Source organism: Arachis ipaensis, chromosome B02, assembly GCF_000816755.2.
Source record: "Arachis ipaensis cultivar K30076 chromosome B02, Araip1.1, whole genome shotgun sequence".
Lineage (NCBI taxonomy): Eukaryota > Viridiplantae > Streptophyta > Magnoliopsida > Fabales > Fabaceae > Arachis > Arachis ipaensis.
This window is the reverse complement of record NC_029786.2, coordinates 27606400-27627350: the sequence shown is the minus strand read 5'-3', so window position 1 is coordinate 27627350 and position 20951 is coordinate 27606400. Positions and strand designations below refer to the sequence as shown.

At 36.8% G+C, this 20951-nt stretch overlaps 1 protein-coding gene across 1 annotated transcript; it reads left to right on the top strand.

The window, feature by feature from the left end:
* Window positions 1091–2715, top strand: LOC107627094 (zinc finger BED domain-containing protein RICESLEEPER 2-like). Its single transcript, XM_016329958.1, has 2 exons — window positions 1091–2298; window positions 2430–2715. Exons 1-2 carry the CDS (start codon window positions 1091–1093, stop codon window positions 2713–2715), a joined length of 1494 nt encoding a protein of 497 aa, XP_016185444.1.

Here is a 20951-nt window from a genome sequence, read left to right as displayed (position 1 = left end):
GCAGCCAGAGTCTCCTACAGAGCTGGGGACACCAAAGCCATGCTTCCACGGGATGATCAATACGTCCCTAACAAAAAATATATTAGACTCCCAGCAGCCACTACTAGCCAGCCTACTGAACCGGCTGAGGACATCCCTCCATCAGCAGCACAAGCACCTACAACAAACCAACTGTTCCATCAGATACTTGAAAAGTTAGATCGGCAGGAACACAAAGCTAAGATGAGAGAGCGCCGTAACAAGCGCCGATTCACATACCTTAAGGAGCTGATATGGGAAAATTCAAGGACTCAGATAGGGGTGGAAATAGGCCAGGCGGCCTGCCAGGGGCCTGTAGCCTGGCCTGTATTTAGCCTGGCCTGGCCTGGCCTGATAGAAAATAGGCCCAGGCTCAGGCTATTAAAAAAGCCTATATTATTTAAAAGGCCAGGCCTAGGCTTTTGAAATAGCCTGTTGGGCCGGCCTGAGCTTGCAAATATATATATACTAATAAAAATGCTATTGGAAGGAATTGAACTTGGGTCTTCTAACTTATAAAAATACCTTTATCCACTCAGCCATTTATCTCTTTAATTATATAGGTGTATTTTTATTTTCTTAATATCTTTAATCTTTGATGTTGGAATATCAAAAGTCAATCAAATAAAATAATTCTAAAATCTTTCCCTCCACACTAATAAAGAAATACACATTAACACGGTCATTTTCTTTTCTCTTCTCCACTTTACACGCTCCTACCAGCTACCAGCTACCAATCTATCATCCTCTTCATCTTCTCTTCCTTTGACTGTAAGCACTTCTTCTTCTTTCTCATGTCATTATTTTTTATTTTATTATTTTTATATTTATTGTTATAATGTTAATTATTTTTCATCAATTAGGATTTTATTCTGTCAAAGATCTTCTTTTAAGTTTGATTTTTTTTGTTTGTGTTGTGATATTACTTCTACTTTTCTGAACATAAAATTTTATCTTTTTTTTTCGTTAAAAGGTTCTTACTTTATGCCATTGATATGATGAAAGCAAAAAAAAAATCATGAGATAATGTTGTCTGTTAATTTTTGTTTAGGTATTACAATAAGCTTTAGAAATGGCTGAATCTGTAACTCCAAGTAATCCATTGACAAATTCTATTTCTTTAAATGGAGAAGAAATTAATCCGTCAGTACCAACAATGGCAACAACAGATACTGGCATTGCACCAACACACACAACAATTATTACAAATCAACCAGTCACTGATGAAAATGGTAGTAATGAAACTATTGTTACAAAAAAAAGGAAGAAGACTTCACCAATTTGGGACGATTTTGATCAAGTTGAAAGTTCTGAAGGTACAAAAGCTATTTGCAAGTATTGCAAATCAGTGTTTTCTTACGCTGGAAAAGGAGCAAGTACTTCACATTTATGGAGGCATTCTAGTAGTTGCTTACAAAGGAGATTGCATGTTGCTGCACAAAAGAAGCAACCATTGATTCCATTTCAACCTTCCAATTCAAGTGTTAATCCCTTTGTGACACCAGGTGCAAGATATTCTCAAGAGAAGATGAGACAAATAATTGCTACAGCAATTATGATTCATGAGCATCCTTTCAGCATTGTTGAGGATGAAGTTTGGATGTGGGGCTTCCAATATGCCAATTCTGAATTTCATAAAATTTCTCGCAAAACTGCTCGAAGTGATTGCTTGGCAATATATGAGGCTGAAAAGAAACAACTGAAGGCTTTGTTACAAGGTGTTAGAAAGATAAGTTTGACAACTAACATGTGGAGATCAAGTCATCAAATTATTGAATATATGGTTATCACAGGTCATTTTATTGATGCAGGATGGAATCTTCAAAAAAGGATTTTGAGTTTTGTTCAGGTACCTGCTCCTAGACGTGGCATTGATGTTGCGGATGCTATTTTCAAGTGTTTGAAGACTTGGGAAATTGAAAACAAAGTCTTCTCAGTATCTGTTGACAATGCTTCCTATAATGATTCATGTCTAAGGGCTCTTAAGGATACTATTTCAGATAACAACTCATTACCTGTTGGTGGTAGTTTGTTTCATGTTAGGTGTTGTGCATACATTCTGAATTTGTTGGTACAAGATGGGCTAGGTAAAATTAAAGGTATTATTCATAAAGTTCGTGAGAGTGTCCAGTATGTCAATTTTAATGATTCAAGATTTAAAACATTTGTTGAGATTGCTGAAAACAAGCGTTTGAAGGAGAAAAAACTCATCATTGATTGTCCCATAAGATGGAATTCTACTTACAACATGTTATCTGTGGCTTTGAAGTTTAAATCTGTGTTTGCTGTTTATAAAAAGAAAGAAAACCCCACTATAGTTACGAACCATCATCAGAGGATTGGAGGAAAGTTGAGAAGATTTGCAAACTTTTAAAAGTTTTTAATCTTGCTACTCATGTCATTTCTGGTAGTGAGTATCCTACTGCAAATTTGTACCTTCCTGAAGTTTGGAGAGTGAAACAAGTAATTGATGATGCTATTGAAGATAGAGATTCCTTCATGAGAGAAATGGCAACCTCAATGAAAGAAAAGTTTGACAAATATTGGGGAGAATGCAATATGGTAATGTCTCTTGCTTGTGTTTTGGATCCTAGGTGCAAATTACATGTTATTAAATTCTGTTTTCCTTTCATTTACAAACCTGAACATGTGGCTGTAACAGGCCTATTAACAGGCTTCAGGCCAGGCCAGATTTAACAACAGGCCAGGCTCAATACTCATTAAAAAGCCTATATCAGGCTACAGGCCAGGCTAAGGCCAATATACTCTATTACAGGCCTGGCCTGTTAAGACTAAAGCCTGGCCTGGCCTGGCCTGTTTCCACCCCTAGACTCAGACACCCCGGACTCCACTTCCTTTACCAACACAGGGAGCCATGACGATCCCGACTGTGGAGATACTGCCACCAGCCTACCTTTGTTCCTGACAGATGGCACCGAGGATGGTGCAAATCCATAAGTGTGGGGAGGTCGGTCAGTACCTGACTTCCGGAGGTAATTTCTCTTCCCTAACACCAATATATTAGGATATTTAGTTAGTTTTTCTTTTGTAGAATAGGATAAATTGCATAGTAATAGATTAGTTGCATGCATGTTCTACTTGATTGAAAAGACAATAAGTTTCTTCTAAGACCCTATCTTTAGAACAAAATTTCACTAATTTTAATCAAAAATTTTATGTTGAAATTTGCTTGAAGTTGTATTTGGAACATGATTTTTGAGCTAAAGAACACACAACCTGTGAGATTTGAGCCTTTATGCATGGTTATATTATTTAACCATAATTATTTTATTCTTGTGTGTTTACTTCTATATGATTGTAATCTACATTTTGTTTCATCCTATATGTCCAATGTTTAATATATTTATATGTTTGCATATGATTGAGGCCATTACTTGTTTAAGCTCACTTATCCAAATCAAACCTACCCTTTCAATTACCTTTGTTAGCCACTTTGAGCCTTTAAATCCCATTTGTTCTGTATTTTACCACATTACTAGCCTTAAGCGGAAAAACAATTATATATCCCAATTGAATCTTTGGTTAGCTTAAGATAGAATTGTGTGTGTCAATTAAGTATGGGAAATTGTGGGAACAAAAGATAATAAGGGAATGTGTCATGATAATATAATGGGAATTTGGGTACCTACTCGTGTGAAACTATAAGAATAAATATATTTATGTGCATTGATTAGCTATGTTTATTTTTTATATTTATGTTTAAAAAAAATTCTCAATAAATGAATAAGGGGACAAAATTACCCCAAGGTTAAGTTAAGAATTCAAAGATCAATGCATGTATGATAAAATTAAAATAAAAGTTGATACATGAGTATGGAATGTGAAAGAGAAATTTTGGGTAGCTAGGTATGAAATTTGAGTTATATAGAATGTACATATGTGTGGGTTAAAGCTTAGGTTAATTAAAGATTCAATTTACAAGCTTACTTAACCATATATGTATCCTTACCCTTACCTTGGCCCCATTACAACCTTGAAAAGACCTCATGATGTTTGCATAGGTATATTAAATATTGTTGATTGGTTAGGAGAAGAACAAAAATTAGAAAGCATGATTAGAGAAGGATAGAGTGATTGCCCTATACACTAGAGAGATTAGAGTATACATACATCATCAGTGAGGGTTCAATGCTTAAATTCTATGTTCCCTACTTTCAGAAGCTATCTTCTTGCACTTTTATCTGTTGTTACTGTATAAGAATTGAATTAGTGGAATTTGATTTGTAATTGTCTTGAAGAGCTTATTTACTTTTAACCAAGTGGACAAAAAATCATCTAGTTGCATTCATATATATAGGTTGTATTGCATTGCATGAGTTTTACATGTTCCTACTCATTTATTTTATCTCCTTCAACTAAGCATGAGGACATGCTAATGTTTAAGTGTGGGGAGGTTGATAAACCACTATTTTATGGTTTATATTGTGCTTAATTGTATGGTTTTATCAATTCTTTACCCACTTATTCATATGATTGGCATGCATTTATACTTCCTTCCTAAAATTATTACATGATTGAATATTTGCTTCCTAAAGACTTTTAATTACGTATTTTAATTCTCCTTCATTCCATTAGATGTCGTGATCTGTGTGTTAAGTGTTTCAGGCTTTATAGGGCATGAATGACTTGGAGATTGGAAAGGAAGCTTGCAAAAATGGAAGGAACACAATAAATTGAGGAGATGACCAGCGAAAAGTGACACGGACGCATGGCTCACACGACCGCGCGGATTGGAACTGCACAAGTGACGCGGAGGCGTGGACGACGCGCACGCGTGGCAAGGCAAAACGCCGAATGACGCGTCCGTATGAATGACGCGATCACATGACATGCGCGATCTGCAGAATTCGCTGGGGGCGATTTTGGGCCCTACTTTGACCCAATCTTCGGCCCAGAAAAGCAGACTAGAGCTAAGGAACATGCAGAAACCGGGGGGGGGGAACATTCATTCCACACAATCTTAGTTTTAGATCTAGTTTTACTCCTCCTCTAGGTTTTCTCTCTACACATTCATAGTTCTTAGGATTTTATTATTATTGCTTTTTGCATTGGGATATTGAGAAGAGTTATTACCTCAGCAAGACTTCGTCATTCTAGTTTGTTTTCTTTACCTGTCTCTTTCTCTTTCATGTCCTTTGTTTATTCAGAATTACTATTGGATTATTTTTATTTCTAATTGGTCTTTTTATTATTATTTATCATGTATTTCTTTATTTTCCTTTTCTATGTTATGAATTCTACATTCACAAAGAGCGAGTAGTTCCATAACTTGGATGGGAGTTGATTGAAAGGAAGACCTTGCGTTGGAATGCTTAAAAAAATTGTAATTGAGTTTATTGTTGGATTGCTCTCTAGTCACTGACACCAATCCTTCCAAGTAAGCGGATTGGGACTTGTGAATAGAAATAGCTTTCCAACTTGTTTGACTTTCCCTTACCTAGTAAGGGATAACTAAACAGAATAACCCTTAATTATCAATTAATCTTGAGAGTACTCCAACAAGAATAGGGCTTCCAACTAATCTACTCCCAACCAAGGCTTTCATTTAAAATTACATAAATTCTCTAATTTAAATTCCTGTTGTTCAACTCAACCCATTTTTCTTGAAGACATCTGATTAATAAAATAGCACACCTTTCTGCAACTCGTTGGAAGACGACCTGGGATTCATACTCCCAATATTTTAATTTAAATTTTGTGACAACCCTTCTAAATTGATAAGCGAATTTTTGGTTGGTTAAGAACTGTACTTGCAACGTATCTCTTCTAATAATTTCTTAACTCGCCAATTTCTGCCACGTCAGTGGTTTTCAACAGAAGAATTTTAATAACTACCAGTTTCAGTCATCTCAGTAAGCAACTTCTCAGCCCCAGCAGAACAATAATTTGGAAGCAATATTGACAAGTTTTAGACAGAAAACCAGAGCATCAATCAAGAATTTGGAGATTTAGATGGGCCAACTAGCCACAAAAGTTAATGAAATCGATCAGAGGACCACTAATAGCCTTCCTAGTAACACAATTCCAAATCCAAGAGAGGAATGCAAGGCTATCACCTTGATAAGTGGACAAGTGGCAAGTATTAAAGCACAAGTTAATGAGGGGCCAGCTGAAAAAGAAGATTTCAAGGTTATTCAATTGAGAAGTGGTAAAGTAGCTGGCTCTGAGACCAAGGTCAATGGAGAGTTAGTTGAAAAAGAAGCTCCAGAAGAGAAGAAGGAAGAAGTAGAGCACGTCCCTCTAAAGTGTGCAGACAACCCATTCCCAGACTCTCTTGAAACTTATCCTACATTGCCAAAGGCTCCTGAATACAAGCCTAAAATGCCATATCCTCAGAGACTTTAAAAGGAGACCAAGGACAAGCAGTTTTCAAAATTCTTGGAAGTCTTCAGAAAGTTGTAAATCAATATTCCTTTTGCTGAGGTTTTGGAGCAAATGCCTCTCTATGTCAAGTTCATGAAGGAGTTGTTGTCAAAGAAGAAGCCTGTAAATGGAGATGAGACAGTGGTCCTGACTAAGGAATGTAGTGCCATAATTCAGAATAACTTGCCAAGGAAGATGCCAGATCCAGGGAGCTTTCAAATTCCATGCACCATTGGGAGCACAACCTTTGAGAAAGTCCTATGTGATCTAGGGGCAAGCATAAATCTAATGCCCTTGTCTGTGATGAAGAAGTTGCAAATCCAAGAGGCACAATCCACAAAGATAGCATTACAGATGGCAGACAAATCTATGAAGCCTGCATACGGATTAGTGGAGAATATCTTGGTCAAAGTGGGTAAGTTCTTCCTCCCAACAGATTTTGTGATTCTTGACACAGGGGAGGATGAGAATGCCTCTATAATTCTAGGAAGACCATTCCTAGCCACTAGGAGAGCTCTAATTGATGTAGAAGTGGGTGAATTAGTGCTTAGAGTGTATAATGAGTAACTGGTCATTCATGTCTTCAAAGATATACATTCAGCAGGTGAAGAGGAGAGGTGCATGCAGACTGAGCTCATTGATCCAAACCTTCAAAAACTCCCTGATGATGCACCACAGAATCTGCAGCTCAAACTTCCTTTGGTGACAATCAATAAAATTCCTCCTAACATCAAACCTAAGTTTGGTGTCGGGAATGCATCATCCACCAAGGAGTAGGTTCCCAAAAAGAAGAAAATGCTCAGGGGATGGAGAAACAAAAAGATCCCTACTGAAGGTTTCTCCCTAGGAACAAAAGGTGGTGTTGACTAGGAATCCAGTGTGAATTTATACAGTAAACAGAATCCTCTCTCTGGAGCATATTGAGCTTATTTATGGAGACACAGGAAAAAAGTTCAAAGTAAGGGGTGAAGAGCTGAGCCCCTATGATCCTCCTCCTTAGAGGAGCTGACCGTCAAGCTAGTGACGGTAAAGAAGCGCTTGTCGGGAGGCAACCCGATAATTTCGTATCCTTAGTTATTTTTCATCGTAGTAGTTTTCTTACTTGTTTGATTTTTATTGAGTTTTTACTGTTTTTCTGAACATGCAGCTATTTTATAACAGGAACCGAATACTTCAGGTGACACAAAAAAAAAAAAAGAGCACACGACGCGCAAGCGTCACTGACGCGTATGCGTCATATGTGTGTGCTTGAAAAATAAAATTGGACAGAGAGTTGAGCAGGAGTGGAGCTGGAACTATGCTCGACGCATAAGCCGCATCACGCGTACGCGTCCCTGACGCATGCGCGTCGTTTGCACAACTGGCCACCCACGCGTGCGCGTCCCTGACGCAGACGCGTGACCCTGAAAAACGGCGTCAACGAGTGTTTGGGCAGAGAGTTGTGATGGTTTGGGGCTGAAAGTGTGCTAGAGACACAAACTTGATCACGCGTACGCGTCCCTGACGCGTGCGCGTCTTTTCCGAAATTGGCTATCCACGCGTGTGCGTGCATGACGCGCACGCGTCATCTGAAAATTTTGATTCCCAGGCCACGTGAGCAGAGAGTTGTGCGTGCGTGCGGCTGCCTTCACGTGATTCGCACAAACCAAGGGCACGCGTATGCGTGCCAGACGCGTATGCGTCACTTGAAATTCACGCGATCCACGCGTACGCGTCGCATGCGACGCCCAAATTAAACCCCTCAGCGCCTGATTTCAAATCATCCACCCCCAATCCTAATTTTCTCTTGTTCTTTTATCCTTTTATTCTTCTTGCATCATACTAATTTTTATGTCTCTCTATGTCCCTCTCTGTTTTCAGTTCTTCTTTGCTTGAGGACAAGCAAACCTTTAAGTTTGGTGTTGTCGCTACGCTTATGGCTTTTCTGCTTATTTTAATAGCACCAAAAAGAGATGAATGTTCTTCATGGAGGAATGAGATGGCCACTAGCATAAATGAGGTGGTTGAGTTTCCTTCATTCTATTTCTCTTCCGTTCTTATTTTGTTGTTTTCTGTTTTCTGTTGCTTTGATTGCCTGCATGGTCTTTAGTACTTTCAGTTCTTAGAATTAGTTTTATTCTGTTATTTGTCTCATATAACGCTCACTGAACTTGAATCTAAAAAGAAAAAGAAAAAGGAAGTGATGTACTGCATGAGAAATTGAGTTTATATTGAAGAGTAGTCTTATTCACTTACATGTGGTGGTATTTTCTGTGACTCTGAATGCATGACATGAACAGTGCATATTTAAATTTGAATCAAAGAATGTTGATGTACAAGGAACAGGGATTTAGAGAATTATTATGACTTCTCTGAAATAAACAAAAATTTAATCCTTGAAGCAAAAGAAACAGCAAAAAAAAAGAAAAAAAAAGAGCAAGGTCCAAGGCTCTTAGCATCAATGACTAGGGAGGTCAGACATGATTAAAAGCTCAAAGAGTTGTTTTCCTAGTTATATGCTTGTGGTGTTCTTGTGTCAAGTAATCCTTGAGATAAAACATTTAGAGTCGAGATCAATTGCAATTAGCAGAGTATGCCAAAGGCTTTGAGCACCACTGTCTGGGAGTAACTGAAAGAAAAATCAAAACTTAAAGAGAGTTCCCCAGTTAAGTGCTTGTGGTATTTCTATGTCAAGTAAAGCTTGAGACAAAACATTTAAAGTCACGACTAGGCTCAAGGTGCAAAGCACCAAAGAAAAGAAAAATTGCTGTGTTCAAGGGTTAAATTCAGTTACAAAGACCAGAGAATTCATAATATTATCCAGATTCTAATTCCGAGTGACAGTGACATTCTTCTGATTCAGAGGAGAGTGAGATGCCAAAACTATTTAAGATTGTAGTTGTAAACCCCACTATAAGAAGAGACATGAGCTTAATCGAATTCTCATTCTCATGCAAATTCACACTCTAAGCCTATATTAATTTTGGTTGCTTGAGGACAAGCAACAATTTAAGTTTAGCGTTGTGATGCGTGAGCATCTTTCCTATTTTTTTCTAGTGAAATTGCATTCAATTTGTTGAGTTTAATCAAGAATTAATTATCTTTTAGCCACTATGGATGCTACTTTGAGTCTTGTGCAATTCTGTTTATTTTAGGTAGCATTTGGTTGGATTTGATGGAGCTTCTGCAGAAAAAGAGAAGAAGGCTATATAGGGCAGAAATGCTTAGAGGATGGAGAGGAAGCTTGCACAAATGGAAAGAGCACAAGAATTAAAGGAGATGACCAGCGAGGAGCGACGCGTGCGCGTACCTGACGCGTACACGTGATTTGGAGCTTTCCATGGCGACGCGTGCGCGTACTTGACGCGTACGCGTGATTTGGTGCTTTCCATGGCGACGCGTGCGCGTACCTAACGCGTACGCGTGACACCTGAAGAAGACCATCGACGCGTACGCGTGACTGACGCGTACGCGTGACGTGCGTCACGTGCAGAAAACGCTGATTCTTATTAATTCTGATTTAAACTTTAATTTTTAATAGGAAAAGATATCATTTTAGTTTTAGAAGATAGATTTTAAATTAATTAGGATTAGATATAAAAGGGGATTGGAATTATTCCATGGGGGGATTCCATTCCACCTCAGCGAAAATACATTTTATCAGAATCCTTATTTTTCTCTCTGAACCATGAGCAATTAAACCTCCACTGTTAAGGTTAGGAGCTCTGTCTATTGTATGGATTGATTTTATTATTTTTCTATTTTAATTCATGCACTGATTTATATTTCAAGGATTGTTTTTGTTCTTTATTTTATGAATTTGGGTGGAACAGAAGTATGACCCTCTTTCTAATTGAGTTCTTGTATAACTTGGAAAAGCTCTTTACTGGAACAACAGCTTGAAAACAATTTCTCCTAAATTTTAATTATCTGGACTTAACAGGATACGTGATATATAATCCTCTTATATTTGGGTAATTAGGATTTCTGTGGCATATAAACTAGAATTGAACTTTACCCTCTAATTAGAATTAAGTGTCCAAGGAATTGGCGGTTAATGAATTTTAGAGGAGACTAGAAAGGTCTAAGGAATTAGGGTCTAGTCACACATAGTTTGCCATGAATTAAATCTTGCATGATTAAAATAAATTAATAAGAAAAGTCAATCCAGAAAATAGATAACTCTGAAGCCTTAACTGCATTCTCCATATTTTATTCCTAACTTATTTATTTGCATGTCTTCTGTTTAATGCTTTTTGAATTCTCAAACACTATTTTCTGTTTGCCTAACTAAGTAGATTAATCAACCCTTGTTTCTTAGTCCTTCAATCTTCGTGGGATCGACCCTCACTCACCTGAGGTATTACTTGGTACGACCTGGTGCACTTGCCGGTTAGTCTGTGGCTAGAAATTACCGCACCAGGAAGCTACTCTTTCAGTCAGGTACCTTGAAATTTCTCTAGGAGCTAACCCGAGGTTGGTCAAAATTTAGAAGTCAATAATAGACAAAGTGGAGGAAAAGCTCTGCTTACGAAAATCGAAGGTGCTCAACAAATAAGGAAAGTTGGTGCTTATTAAAGCTGTTTTAAATATCCTGCCAATATATTATTTAAGCTTATATAAGATGTCGAAGGCTGTTGCTGAGAAATTGATTTCATTACAGAAAAAATTCTTGTGGTGTAAGGATGATGGTAGAAATGGTATGGCTTTGGTTAGATGAAAAGTGGTTCAGGCTTTGAAAAAGCTAGGTGGTCTAGGAGTAGGAGATGCGATGGTTTGTAATACAGCACTTTTGTTTAAGTGGTGGTGAAGGTTTTCAAAGGAAGAATGTTCGTTGTAGAAAAAGGTGGTATGCTCTTGTAATAATCTTAATTCTAACGAGCTACTTTCTACCCAAACATTACCTACTAGAGAGGTCTATAGAAGGATATTTGTCAACTACAAATCAAGGAACAACATGTAAGAGATAAGATGATAAATGGGTTGACTATGGAAGTTGGTAATGGTAAAAGAACTCGATTTTGGGAGGATGTCTAGCTATATTGTGGTCCTTTGAAGAATAGATTTCCAAGGCTCTTCTCTGTTTCAATCCAAAAAGGATCTATCATAGGAGACTGTGGGTTCTGGGATGGGTTAGAGTGGATTTGGAACTTTCAATAGAAGTGTGAGCTATTTTCAATGGGAGTTGAAACTTATGAATCAATTACATGACGCTTTGAGGCTAGTTAAACTAGCAGCTGACAGAGAGGATAGGGTTGTGTGGAAGTTTGATAGACATTGTGTATTTTCTACTAACTCATTTGTGCAAGTGTTGCAGGAGGAAACGCCATCGGATGACGTAACAAGTTATAGTTTCACCAAGACTATTTCGGCTTGGTTCCTCTAAGAGTGGAGCTGTTTGTTTGGTTTGTCTGTTAGTGTTGCAAGTGTGAGGAGTACATGAAGTTAGTCCCACATCAAAGAAAGTAAAGAAGAGTGAGGAATTTATAAGATGAGAGACCCATTAACTTGACACCTTAAGGTTTTGAGTTGGATATGGTGTCTTCTCATCTTATGTTCTCTCACTTGATTTCTCCCCGAAATCTCTCTAGTGGTCGAGAGCTCCCCACGGTTAACCCAACAAGTGATATCAGAGTCGATGGTTAATTGGTCTGGTGGTTTTAAGGGGTATTCAAGGTGAAGCATTGAAAGTCTTTGACGTTAGGATTTTTGCCAGTAAAGAATGTCATAAAAACAGTCGCGTTGTAGATATAGTCTCTAAACCGACAAAAATCCCTTCGTACAAAAGTTTTGGGTGTCACAAGTAACAAACCCCTTTGAAATTGATAACCGAATATTTTAAACCTCGGGTCGTCTTCTCAAGGAATTACAGGGAAGTATGTTCTTATTATTGGTTATGAGTTTGTAAATTGGGGTTTTGGAAGGAGCAACTCCCAATTTCAATCACTGCTTTATTGACAGCTCAAGCGTTACCAATTACTTAACCAAAGCCAAAAGGAAGAAAATATCTAAATTAAATAGCATCAATATAAATAAAGCAAAGCAAAATTAAATCTGAGAATACCTCGAATAAAATACATTCAAAGTAGTAAAATCTAACATGGAAAAGTTCATAAGCCAATTGGGCAACATAAATCAGATACAAATAAAAGCATGAGAGTATCTGAAAGTAAAAGAGAAATAAAAAGTAAAAGGAATATTAAACCTGGATCGAGAGTTACTCCTAAAACTAAGAGAAATCCTAAATCCTAATCCTAAGAGAGAGGAGAGAACCTCTCTCTCTAAAAACTACATCTACTCCTAAAATTATGAATTATCAGAGCCTCTCCATGAATGGATGCATTTCCCCACTTTATAGCCTCTAATCTGTGTTTTCTGGGCCGCAAACTGGGTCAAAAACAGTCCAGAATTCGCTGGTTTCGAATTTTGCCACGCTGGATTTCCATCACTGTGATGCGGCCGCATGGATCACGCGGTCGCGTTGCCTAGCGTCAGGGGAACTATAGCATATTATATATCAAATCGAAGCCCCGGACGTTATCTTTCCAGCGCAACTAGAACTGCGTCATTTGGACCTCTGTAGCTAAAGTTATAGTCGTTTGAGTGCAGAGAGGTCAGGCTGGACAGCTTAGCAATTTCTCCAACTTCTTGCATTCCTTCCACTTTTGCATGCTTTCTTCCCATCCTCCACGCCATTCCTGCCTTATAATATCTGAAAACACTTAACACACATATCAAGGCATCTAATGGTAATAAGAGAGGATTAATAATAAGAAAATATAAGATCAAAGAAGCATGTTTTCAATCAAAGCACATAATTAGGAAGGCAAATGTAAAACCATGCAAATAATATGAATAAGTGGGTAAAGAGTAGATAAAAACCACTCAATTGAGCACAAGATAAACCATAAAATAGTGGTTTATCAACCTCCCCACACTTAAACATTAGCATGTCCTCATGCTAAGCTCAAGAGAAACTACAAAGATGAAGAGGAATGATAGAGATGTATGAAATGCAATCTACCTATATGAATGCAAATATATGCAGAATATTTCTATCTACTTGGTCAAAAGTAAATAAGTTCTCCAAGACAAATATAAATCAGATTCCACTAATTCAAATCATACAATAAAAAGCAAGTGAACTTGTAAGAAGACAGCTCATGAAAGCAGGGAACATAAAATTTAAGCGTTGAACCCTCACTGGAAGTGTATATCACTCTAATCTCTCAAGTGTATAGGGTTATTCACTCTACTCTTCTCTAGTCATGCTTTCTAAACCTTGTTCTTCATCTAACCAATCAACAAAATTTAATATACCAATGCAAACATCATGAGATCTTTTTCAAGGTTGTAATGGGGCTAAGGTAAGGGTAAATGTATATATATGGCTAAGTGAGTTTTATAAATTGAATCTTTAATTAACCTAAGCTCTCACCTAATATACATATACTATATATACTTTTAAATTCATGCCTAGCTACCCATAATTCCCACTTTTGTATAATTCCCATACTCATGTACCAAATTTTCTTTAATTTTTATCACATGTGCATTGATCTTTTATTAAACTTAATATTGGGGTAATTTTGTCCCCTTATTTATTTACTTATATTATATATATATATTTTTTTCTTTTTCTCTCTCTCTTTTTTTTTTTGTAGAGAAATAAACATATCTTATCAATGCACATGGATTTTCTATTATTTTTCTATTTTGGTTTTTTATGAGTAGGTTCCCAAATTCCCAATATTCAAATAAATTAGAAACATGATACATTCCCTCATTAACCCATGTTCCCACAATTTCCCCACACTTAATTAACACACTATCTTAAGCTAACCAAAGATTCAATTGGGATAATTAATTTGTTTTCCGCTTAAGGCTAGTGATGTGGTAAAATATAGAATAAATGGGGATTAAAAAGCTCAAAGTGGCTGACAATGGTGATTTAAAGGGTAGGCTTATTTGGGATAAGTGAGCTAAAATCAAACAATGGCCTCAATCATATGCAAGCATGTAAATACACTAAATAATGGACATATAGGTTGGAACAAAATATAGATTACAATCATAGAGAAGGGAACACATAGGAATAAAATATTTATGGTTAAATAATGTAACCATGTAAATAAGCTCAAAATCTCACAGGTTGTGTGTTCTTTGACTCAAAAACCATGTTCCAAATACAACTTCAAACAAATTTAACAAAAAAAAATTTTCAATTTAAATTAGTGAAATAGTATAAAAATTTCTTGAAAAAGAAAATATTACTTCAACCAAGTAGTAACTAAATGCATAAAATCAAATAATCATGCAATTAAATATGCAAATGTAACAATTAACAAAGAAAATAAAATATTGGTGTTTGAGACAGGAAAGTACTAACCCACGGAGATTGGTATCAACCTCCCCACACTTAAAGATTGCACCGTCCTCGGTGCATGCTGAGATTTGCAAGTGGACGGGGGTTGTGGTTCCTCAGTTGGGGCTCTTTTTGTTCCTTTTCTTGCCGGTAGTTTGAGAGTAGCTTTCTCTTTACCCTTCTTGGTGGCCATCCTGAAAAGGGAAAAAGAAAGTGACTTATAAAGCTAAGGGTTAGAGCAAGGAAGAGAGCGGGAAAGGTGGTAATCAATGCACAATAAAGAAGAATGACGTTAACACACGCTCATGAGTACATGTGCAAAGTCATCAATGGAAAATAGCTAGTGCATATAATAACAATTGAATGTAAGGTGTTTATTGGCATGCAGGCAAAGGCATGAGTAGCATAGATCAAGCATTCAATGTCCAAGTTAGATTACCAAGTCTTTCAAACTAGCAACATGTTTGTAATGACAATTATATTGAATGAATATGATATGAAAAAGGGTTTTGTGAAAAGCAGGCATTCAGAGTAGTAGGATAAAAGATACTGAAAAGCAGTGCACAATGCCATACGAGCGTTTTCACAAACACATAGCATGTATGGTAAATAATCTAATGAAAATAATAAATTGAACATGCAAGCAACCCTTTAAAAATAAATATATATAATTGTCAAATAATTCCTCTAATAATCCACAAGTAAAATATAGAAATAATGACCCAAATAAATTTCTAACACCAATGAAAATAATGCAATGAATGAAAGTATGTAAATAAATTAAAATAAAATAAAAAAAATAAGAAGAATGAGAAGGGAAAGAAGATAAGGAAGAAGAAAGAAAAAAGAAAAGATAAGAAAAATAAGGATTAGAGAAGAAAAGATAAGAAAATTGGCTGATCTGGATATTCTGTGCGCCGCTTGTGACGCGGACGCGTGAGTGACGCGGTCGCGTGGTGCGTGATAAGGTCAGGTGACGCGGACGTGTGGGTCACGCGATCGCGTGGCCTGTTTTGTGCGATTGGCACGGGTGCAGCCTCGCGGTCGCGCAACTCTCTGTTCGAAACTCTTTTTGCCAAAATTCTGGGTGACGCGGTCGCGTGGTCGACGCGATCGCCCGGGTGGCCTTATTTCCAATATGACGCGGACGCGTGGGTGACGCGTTCGCGTGGCAGGGCTTGTGCTACTAGCACGGGTCCAGCCCAACTTCAGCTCAACTTTCGGCCATACACCTTGTTACGTCGAGATCCAGGGCACGTGGCCGCGTGGGGCACGCGGTCGCGTGGGGGGCCATGGTTCCCATGCGACGCGAACGCGTCGGTGACGCGGTCGCGTGGGTTGATTTGTGCCATTGGCACGCCTCCAGCCATGCTCCAGCATGACTTTCTATTCATTTATTTTTTTCTTCACTCCCCTTGCGACGCGGACGCATCGCTGATGCGATCGCGTCGCGTAGCGAAATTTTTTTTTGTAATCTGAAAAATGCAGAATGCAGTGTTAATATGAATGTGATGCAAAACTCCAGGTTCAATATAATGGTGATTGATAGAATGGATTCCTGGGTCCCAGACTTTGCCTTTGCACCCGTCTTTTGGTTGAGCAATATTGTTCCCTCTGGGTGGCAAGCAGTCTGAATTCTCACGTAAGCGGCCAAAAAACTTCCTAGATCCATTCAGTTGAGCTTTACACCAACCTTTGCATTTAAACTTTGAGCACACAACCATGTTGAACCTTGCTTGGCAATTCTTATCATTGGCCATCTTCCTCTTACTCTTAATGCCACAAAGAGCTCTAAGTTGACCATCCGTCTCCAGTAGCCCATATTCAAGTGGAATTAGGAAGCTAAGGGATATGAATTTTACCCACTTGAATGTTGTGAAGGATGATGGCAACTTAGGGGGAGGTATTTTTAATGAAATTGCAAGCTCCACTCCCTTGTGCTCTTTTCTGATAACTACCACCTCTTTGCAAGCTTCTTCAATTTCAACATCTTCCTCTTGGTAGCTTTCTTCCAATTGAATCTCCTCTTCATTGCTATCCAAGGGCATAGGAGGCTGTGCTTCTTCTTGTTGAATCTCCATCACTTGATCAACCTCTTCCAAGTCTTCAACTGTGATATGCCTTGGAGGTTGTACACCCTCCTCAGCATCAAATTCAACCGTCTTGGAAAGAGGTTCTATGATTGGACTTTCCCATGGAGGTTCTGAATCTCCTAAGTCTTCAACCACTTCTTCTTCTTCAATAATTCCGGCTTCCTCTACTTGTTCCAGTACAAAGTCATGCTCCGTACTGTTCACTGAAGTTTCTAGTATTTCTTTCATACTACGTTCTTCATTAGATTGTCCACATGAAGCCATGGGGATTCCTTGAGTGTCCGAACGTCGGGAAGCTAATTGACTCATTATTGCTTGCCCCAATTGATGAATGGTTGCCTGAAATCGATCCACTATTTTTTTTAGGCGAACCTCTGCTTCTCGGGTTGCCGGATTTGGACAGGACACATAGAGAAGTGGTGGTGGTTGGGAGTGAGTGGATTGGAATTGGGGTGGTTCTATATATGGTTCATATGGCTCATAAGGTGGTTGGTATGGTGGTTGAGGGTTAGGGTCATATGGAGGTGAATGGTGGTAGTTGGCTTGTGAGTGTGGTAGTTCAAAGTTGTGTTGAGGAAAGGGTTCATAGGCATATGGTGGTGGTTGTTGATAGTAAGGTTATTTAAATTTTGAATTTGAAAATTAAATTTTGAATTTTGAATATTTTGAAATTTGATTTTTGAAATAAGATAAGATAAGATAAAAATTTTAAAAATAAAAATCTGAAATTTTTTTTTTCGAAAAAAATTAATTAAAAATAATTTTGAATTTAATGAGGAAAGAGAAAAACAATAAAATGACACCAAATTTCAAATTTTTAGATCAAAACAAAGAAAACAACTAAGAACAGCTTGAAGGTCAAGATGAACGCGAAGAACAACTTGAAGATCAAGATGTCACTAAGAACAAATTTTTGAAAAAAAAATTTTTTATTAACTAAATAAAAACGAATAACCTCTTAATTTATGAAAAAGCAAAAATAAAAACAAAAATAAAAACAAATAAACAAGCAAAAATCAAAAAAATATTTACAATAACCAATAATAAGGCACACGTTTGCAATTCCCCGGCAACGGCGGCATTTTGACGTTAGGATTTTTGCCAGTAAAGAATGTCATAAAAACAGTCGCGTTGTAGATATAGTCTCTAAACCGACAGAAATCCCTTCGTACAAAAGTTTTGGGTGTCACAAGTAACAAACCCCTTTGAAATTGATAACCGAATATTTTAAACCTCGGGTCGTCTTCTCAAGGAATTGCAGGGAAGTATGTTCTTATTATTGGTTATGAGTTTGTAAATTGGGGTTTTGGAAGTAAGGTGGGAATATGTTATATGACAAGTAAAATAAAATAATAATAATAATAAAAATAAACTCTTGGCAAGGTATTAGAACTGGAGATCCTATCCTTATCAATTGTAATGAGAATTGGATTTTTCTCCCACTTTGTTAACCTCTAACTATGAAGGTAAGTTAAGTGGATGAATTAATTTTTATTCCTCAGGTCCTAGTCTTTCTTTGGGAAAGACTAGAGTTATTGGAATTTGAATTAATGAAATGAAGAAATCAAATTTTCAATCAACAATGAGTTTTCCAAAAGGAAGAAAATATCTAAATTAAAAAGCATCAATATAAATAAAGCAAAGCAAAATTAAATCTGAGAATACCTCGAATAAAATACATTCAAAGTAGGAAAATCTAACATGGAAAAGTTCATAAGCCAATTGGGCAACATAAATCAGATACAAATAAAAGCATGAGAGTATCTGAAAGTAAAAGAGAAATTAAAAGTAAAAGGAATATTAAACCTGGATCGAGAGTTACTCCTAAAATTAAGAGAAATCCTAAATCCTAATCCTAAGAGAGAGGAGAGAACCTCTCTCTCTAAAAACTACATCTACTCCTAATTATGAATTATCAGAGCCTCCCCATGAATGGATGCATTCCCCCACTTTATAGCCTCTAATCTGTGTTTTTTGGACCGCAAACTGGGTCAAAAACAGTCCAGAATTCGCTGGTTTTGAATTTTGCCACGCTGGATTTCCGTCACTGCGACGCGGCCACATGGATCACGCGGTCGCGTCGCCTAGTGTTAGGGGAACTATAGCATATTATATATCAAATCGAAGCCCCGGACATTAGCTTTCCAACGCAACTGAAACCGCGTCGTTTGGACCTCTGTAGCTAAAGTTATAATCGTTTGAGTGCAGAGAGGTCAGACTGGACAGCTTAGCAATTTCTCCAACTTCTTGCATTCCTTCCACTTTTGCATGCTTTCTTCCCATCCTCCACGCCATTCCTGCCTTATAATATCTGAAAACACTTAACACACATATCAAGGCATCTAATGGTAATAAGAGAGGATTAATAATAAGCAAATATAAGATCAAAGAAGCATGTTTTCAATCAAAGCACATAATTAGGAAGGCAAATATAAAACCATGCAAATAGTATGAATAAGTGGGTAAAGAGTAGATAAAAACCACTCAATTGAGCACAAGATAAATCACAAAATAGTGGTTTATCAGTCTTCTCAGCAAAGGTGGTCCGAACGGCGTGTCCCGCGGTGTTTTGTGGCGGTGTGATGGACGAATTCTCATATGTGGAAGAGCTAGAAGGGAGTTGATGCTTGATGTGGAGGCTCACACTCGAGGGGGAGATTGTTAGTGTTGCAAGTGTGAGGAGTACATGAAGTTAGTCCCACATCAAAGAAAGTAAGGAAGAGTGAGGAGTTTATAAGATGATAGACCAATTAACTTGAAACCTTAAGGTTTTGAGTTGGATGTGGTGTCTTCTCATCTTATGTTCTCTCACTTGATTCCTTCCCGAAATCTCCCCGGTGGTCGAAAGCTCCCCACGGTTAACCCCTACATTGTCTTGATAGGCAGGGTGAATACAAAAAAAAAAAAGATTGTGAATATGTTCATCACTTATTTTTTGGATGTGAATTTACTTGGCAGGTGTGGTGCGCATTGTTATTTCATTTTGATAGGTGGCACTTTTAGCAAGGGGGTAGAACCGTAGAAGAGATTATTAATATGTCTAGTCTTAGTTACTAGGAGTGGCGGTGTAAGGATCCCTTTTATTATTAATGACAATATTGAAGATGACAAACATGTTATTGCTTAGTAAGTTACTAGGTGGTTACAGTTAATGTTGGTTAGTTTTTGTTTCTCTGTATTTTTATTCTATTTTTGTGTTGAGCTTCTTTGTTTAAAAAAAAAAAAAACACAAGTAAAAATTTGATTGTGTGCTAATAGTTATAGTTGAGTATTTCGCTACAAAATAATTAAATTATGCAATTGCCATCTTAAAAAATTATTTTTCAAAATGTAAACCTATTTTCTAATCAAAATTAATGGACCCTTTAATTTGTGCAATTAATTAGTAGTATCAAAGAAGAAAAAAAATCCTTTGTGGTCCAGTATATTTGACGCTTAAATTAGCATATATACACTACTACTAGAGTAACATAAGTCAAATATATATGCATTCTGCAATATGTAAATTAATGTTGTGCACGTTTGTAAATCCAAATGCAAAAACGTTTTAACAGTCGGGCACATCCAAGAAACTGTTATTACTACTTATAAGAGGTGGCTCAATTCCTCAATTTGGACTAGTGTGTACCCCGAAGATTTGTTTAATTGTGATGTTCAAGTTGAAAATATATATAGTATTATTTGTTTATTATTTGTGATAAAGTGATTCTTCATAAATAAATTTTGTGTTATTATTATTAATTAATTATTATTTTAAAAGATAAATATTAATAAATTTGATTTTTTTTAACACATATATATGATGCAGGTCTTGTGGTATTAGTATATAAAAGTTAGGTGTATAATTACACCGTAATACTTAGTTTATTTCAATTTTCAATTAGATATCTACTATAACTTAATAGGCCTTTATCTAATTTTGTAAGGTTAAATACAAAAGCTTATTTCACTAAAAAAAATATGTATATACGTAAGCAGCATTATTACAGATTTATTTTGATCACAAAATTTAATTAATTCGTATAACGTAATTAAAGATTAATCTGTAAGAATCTAACGGTAAATAACATAAAATTATAAGAAAATATATTTTAATAATTAAACATAAAAGT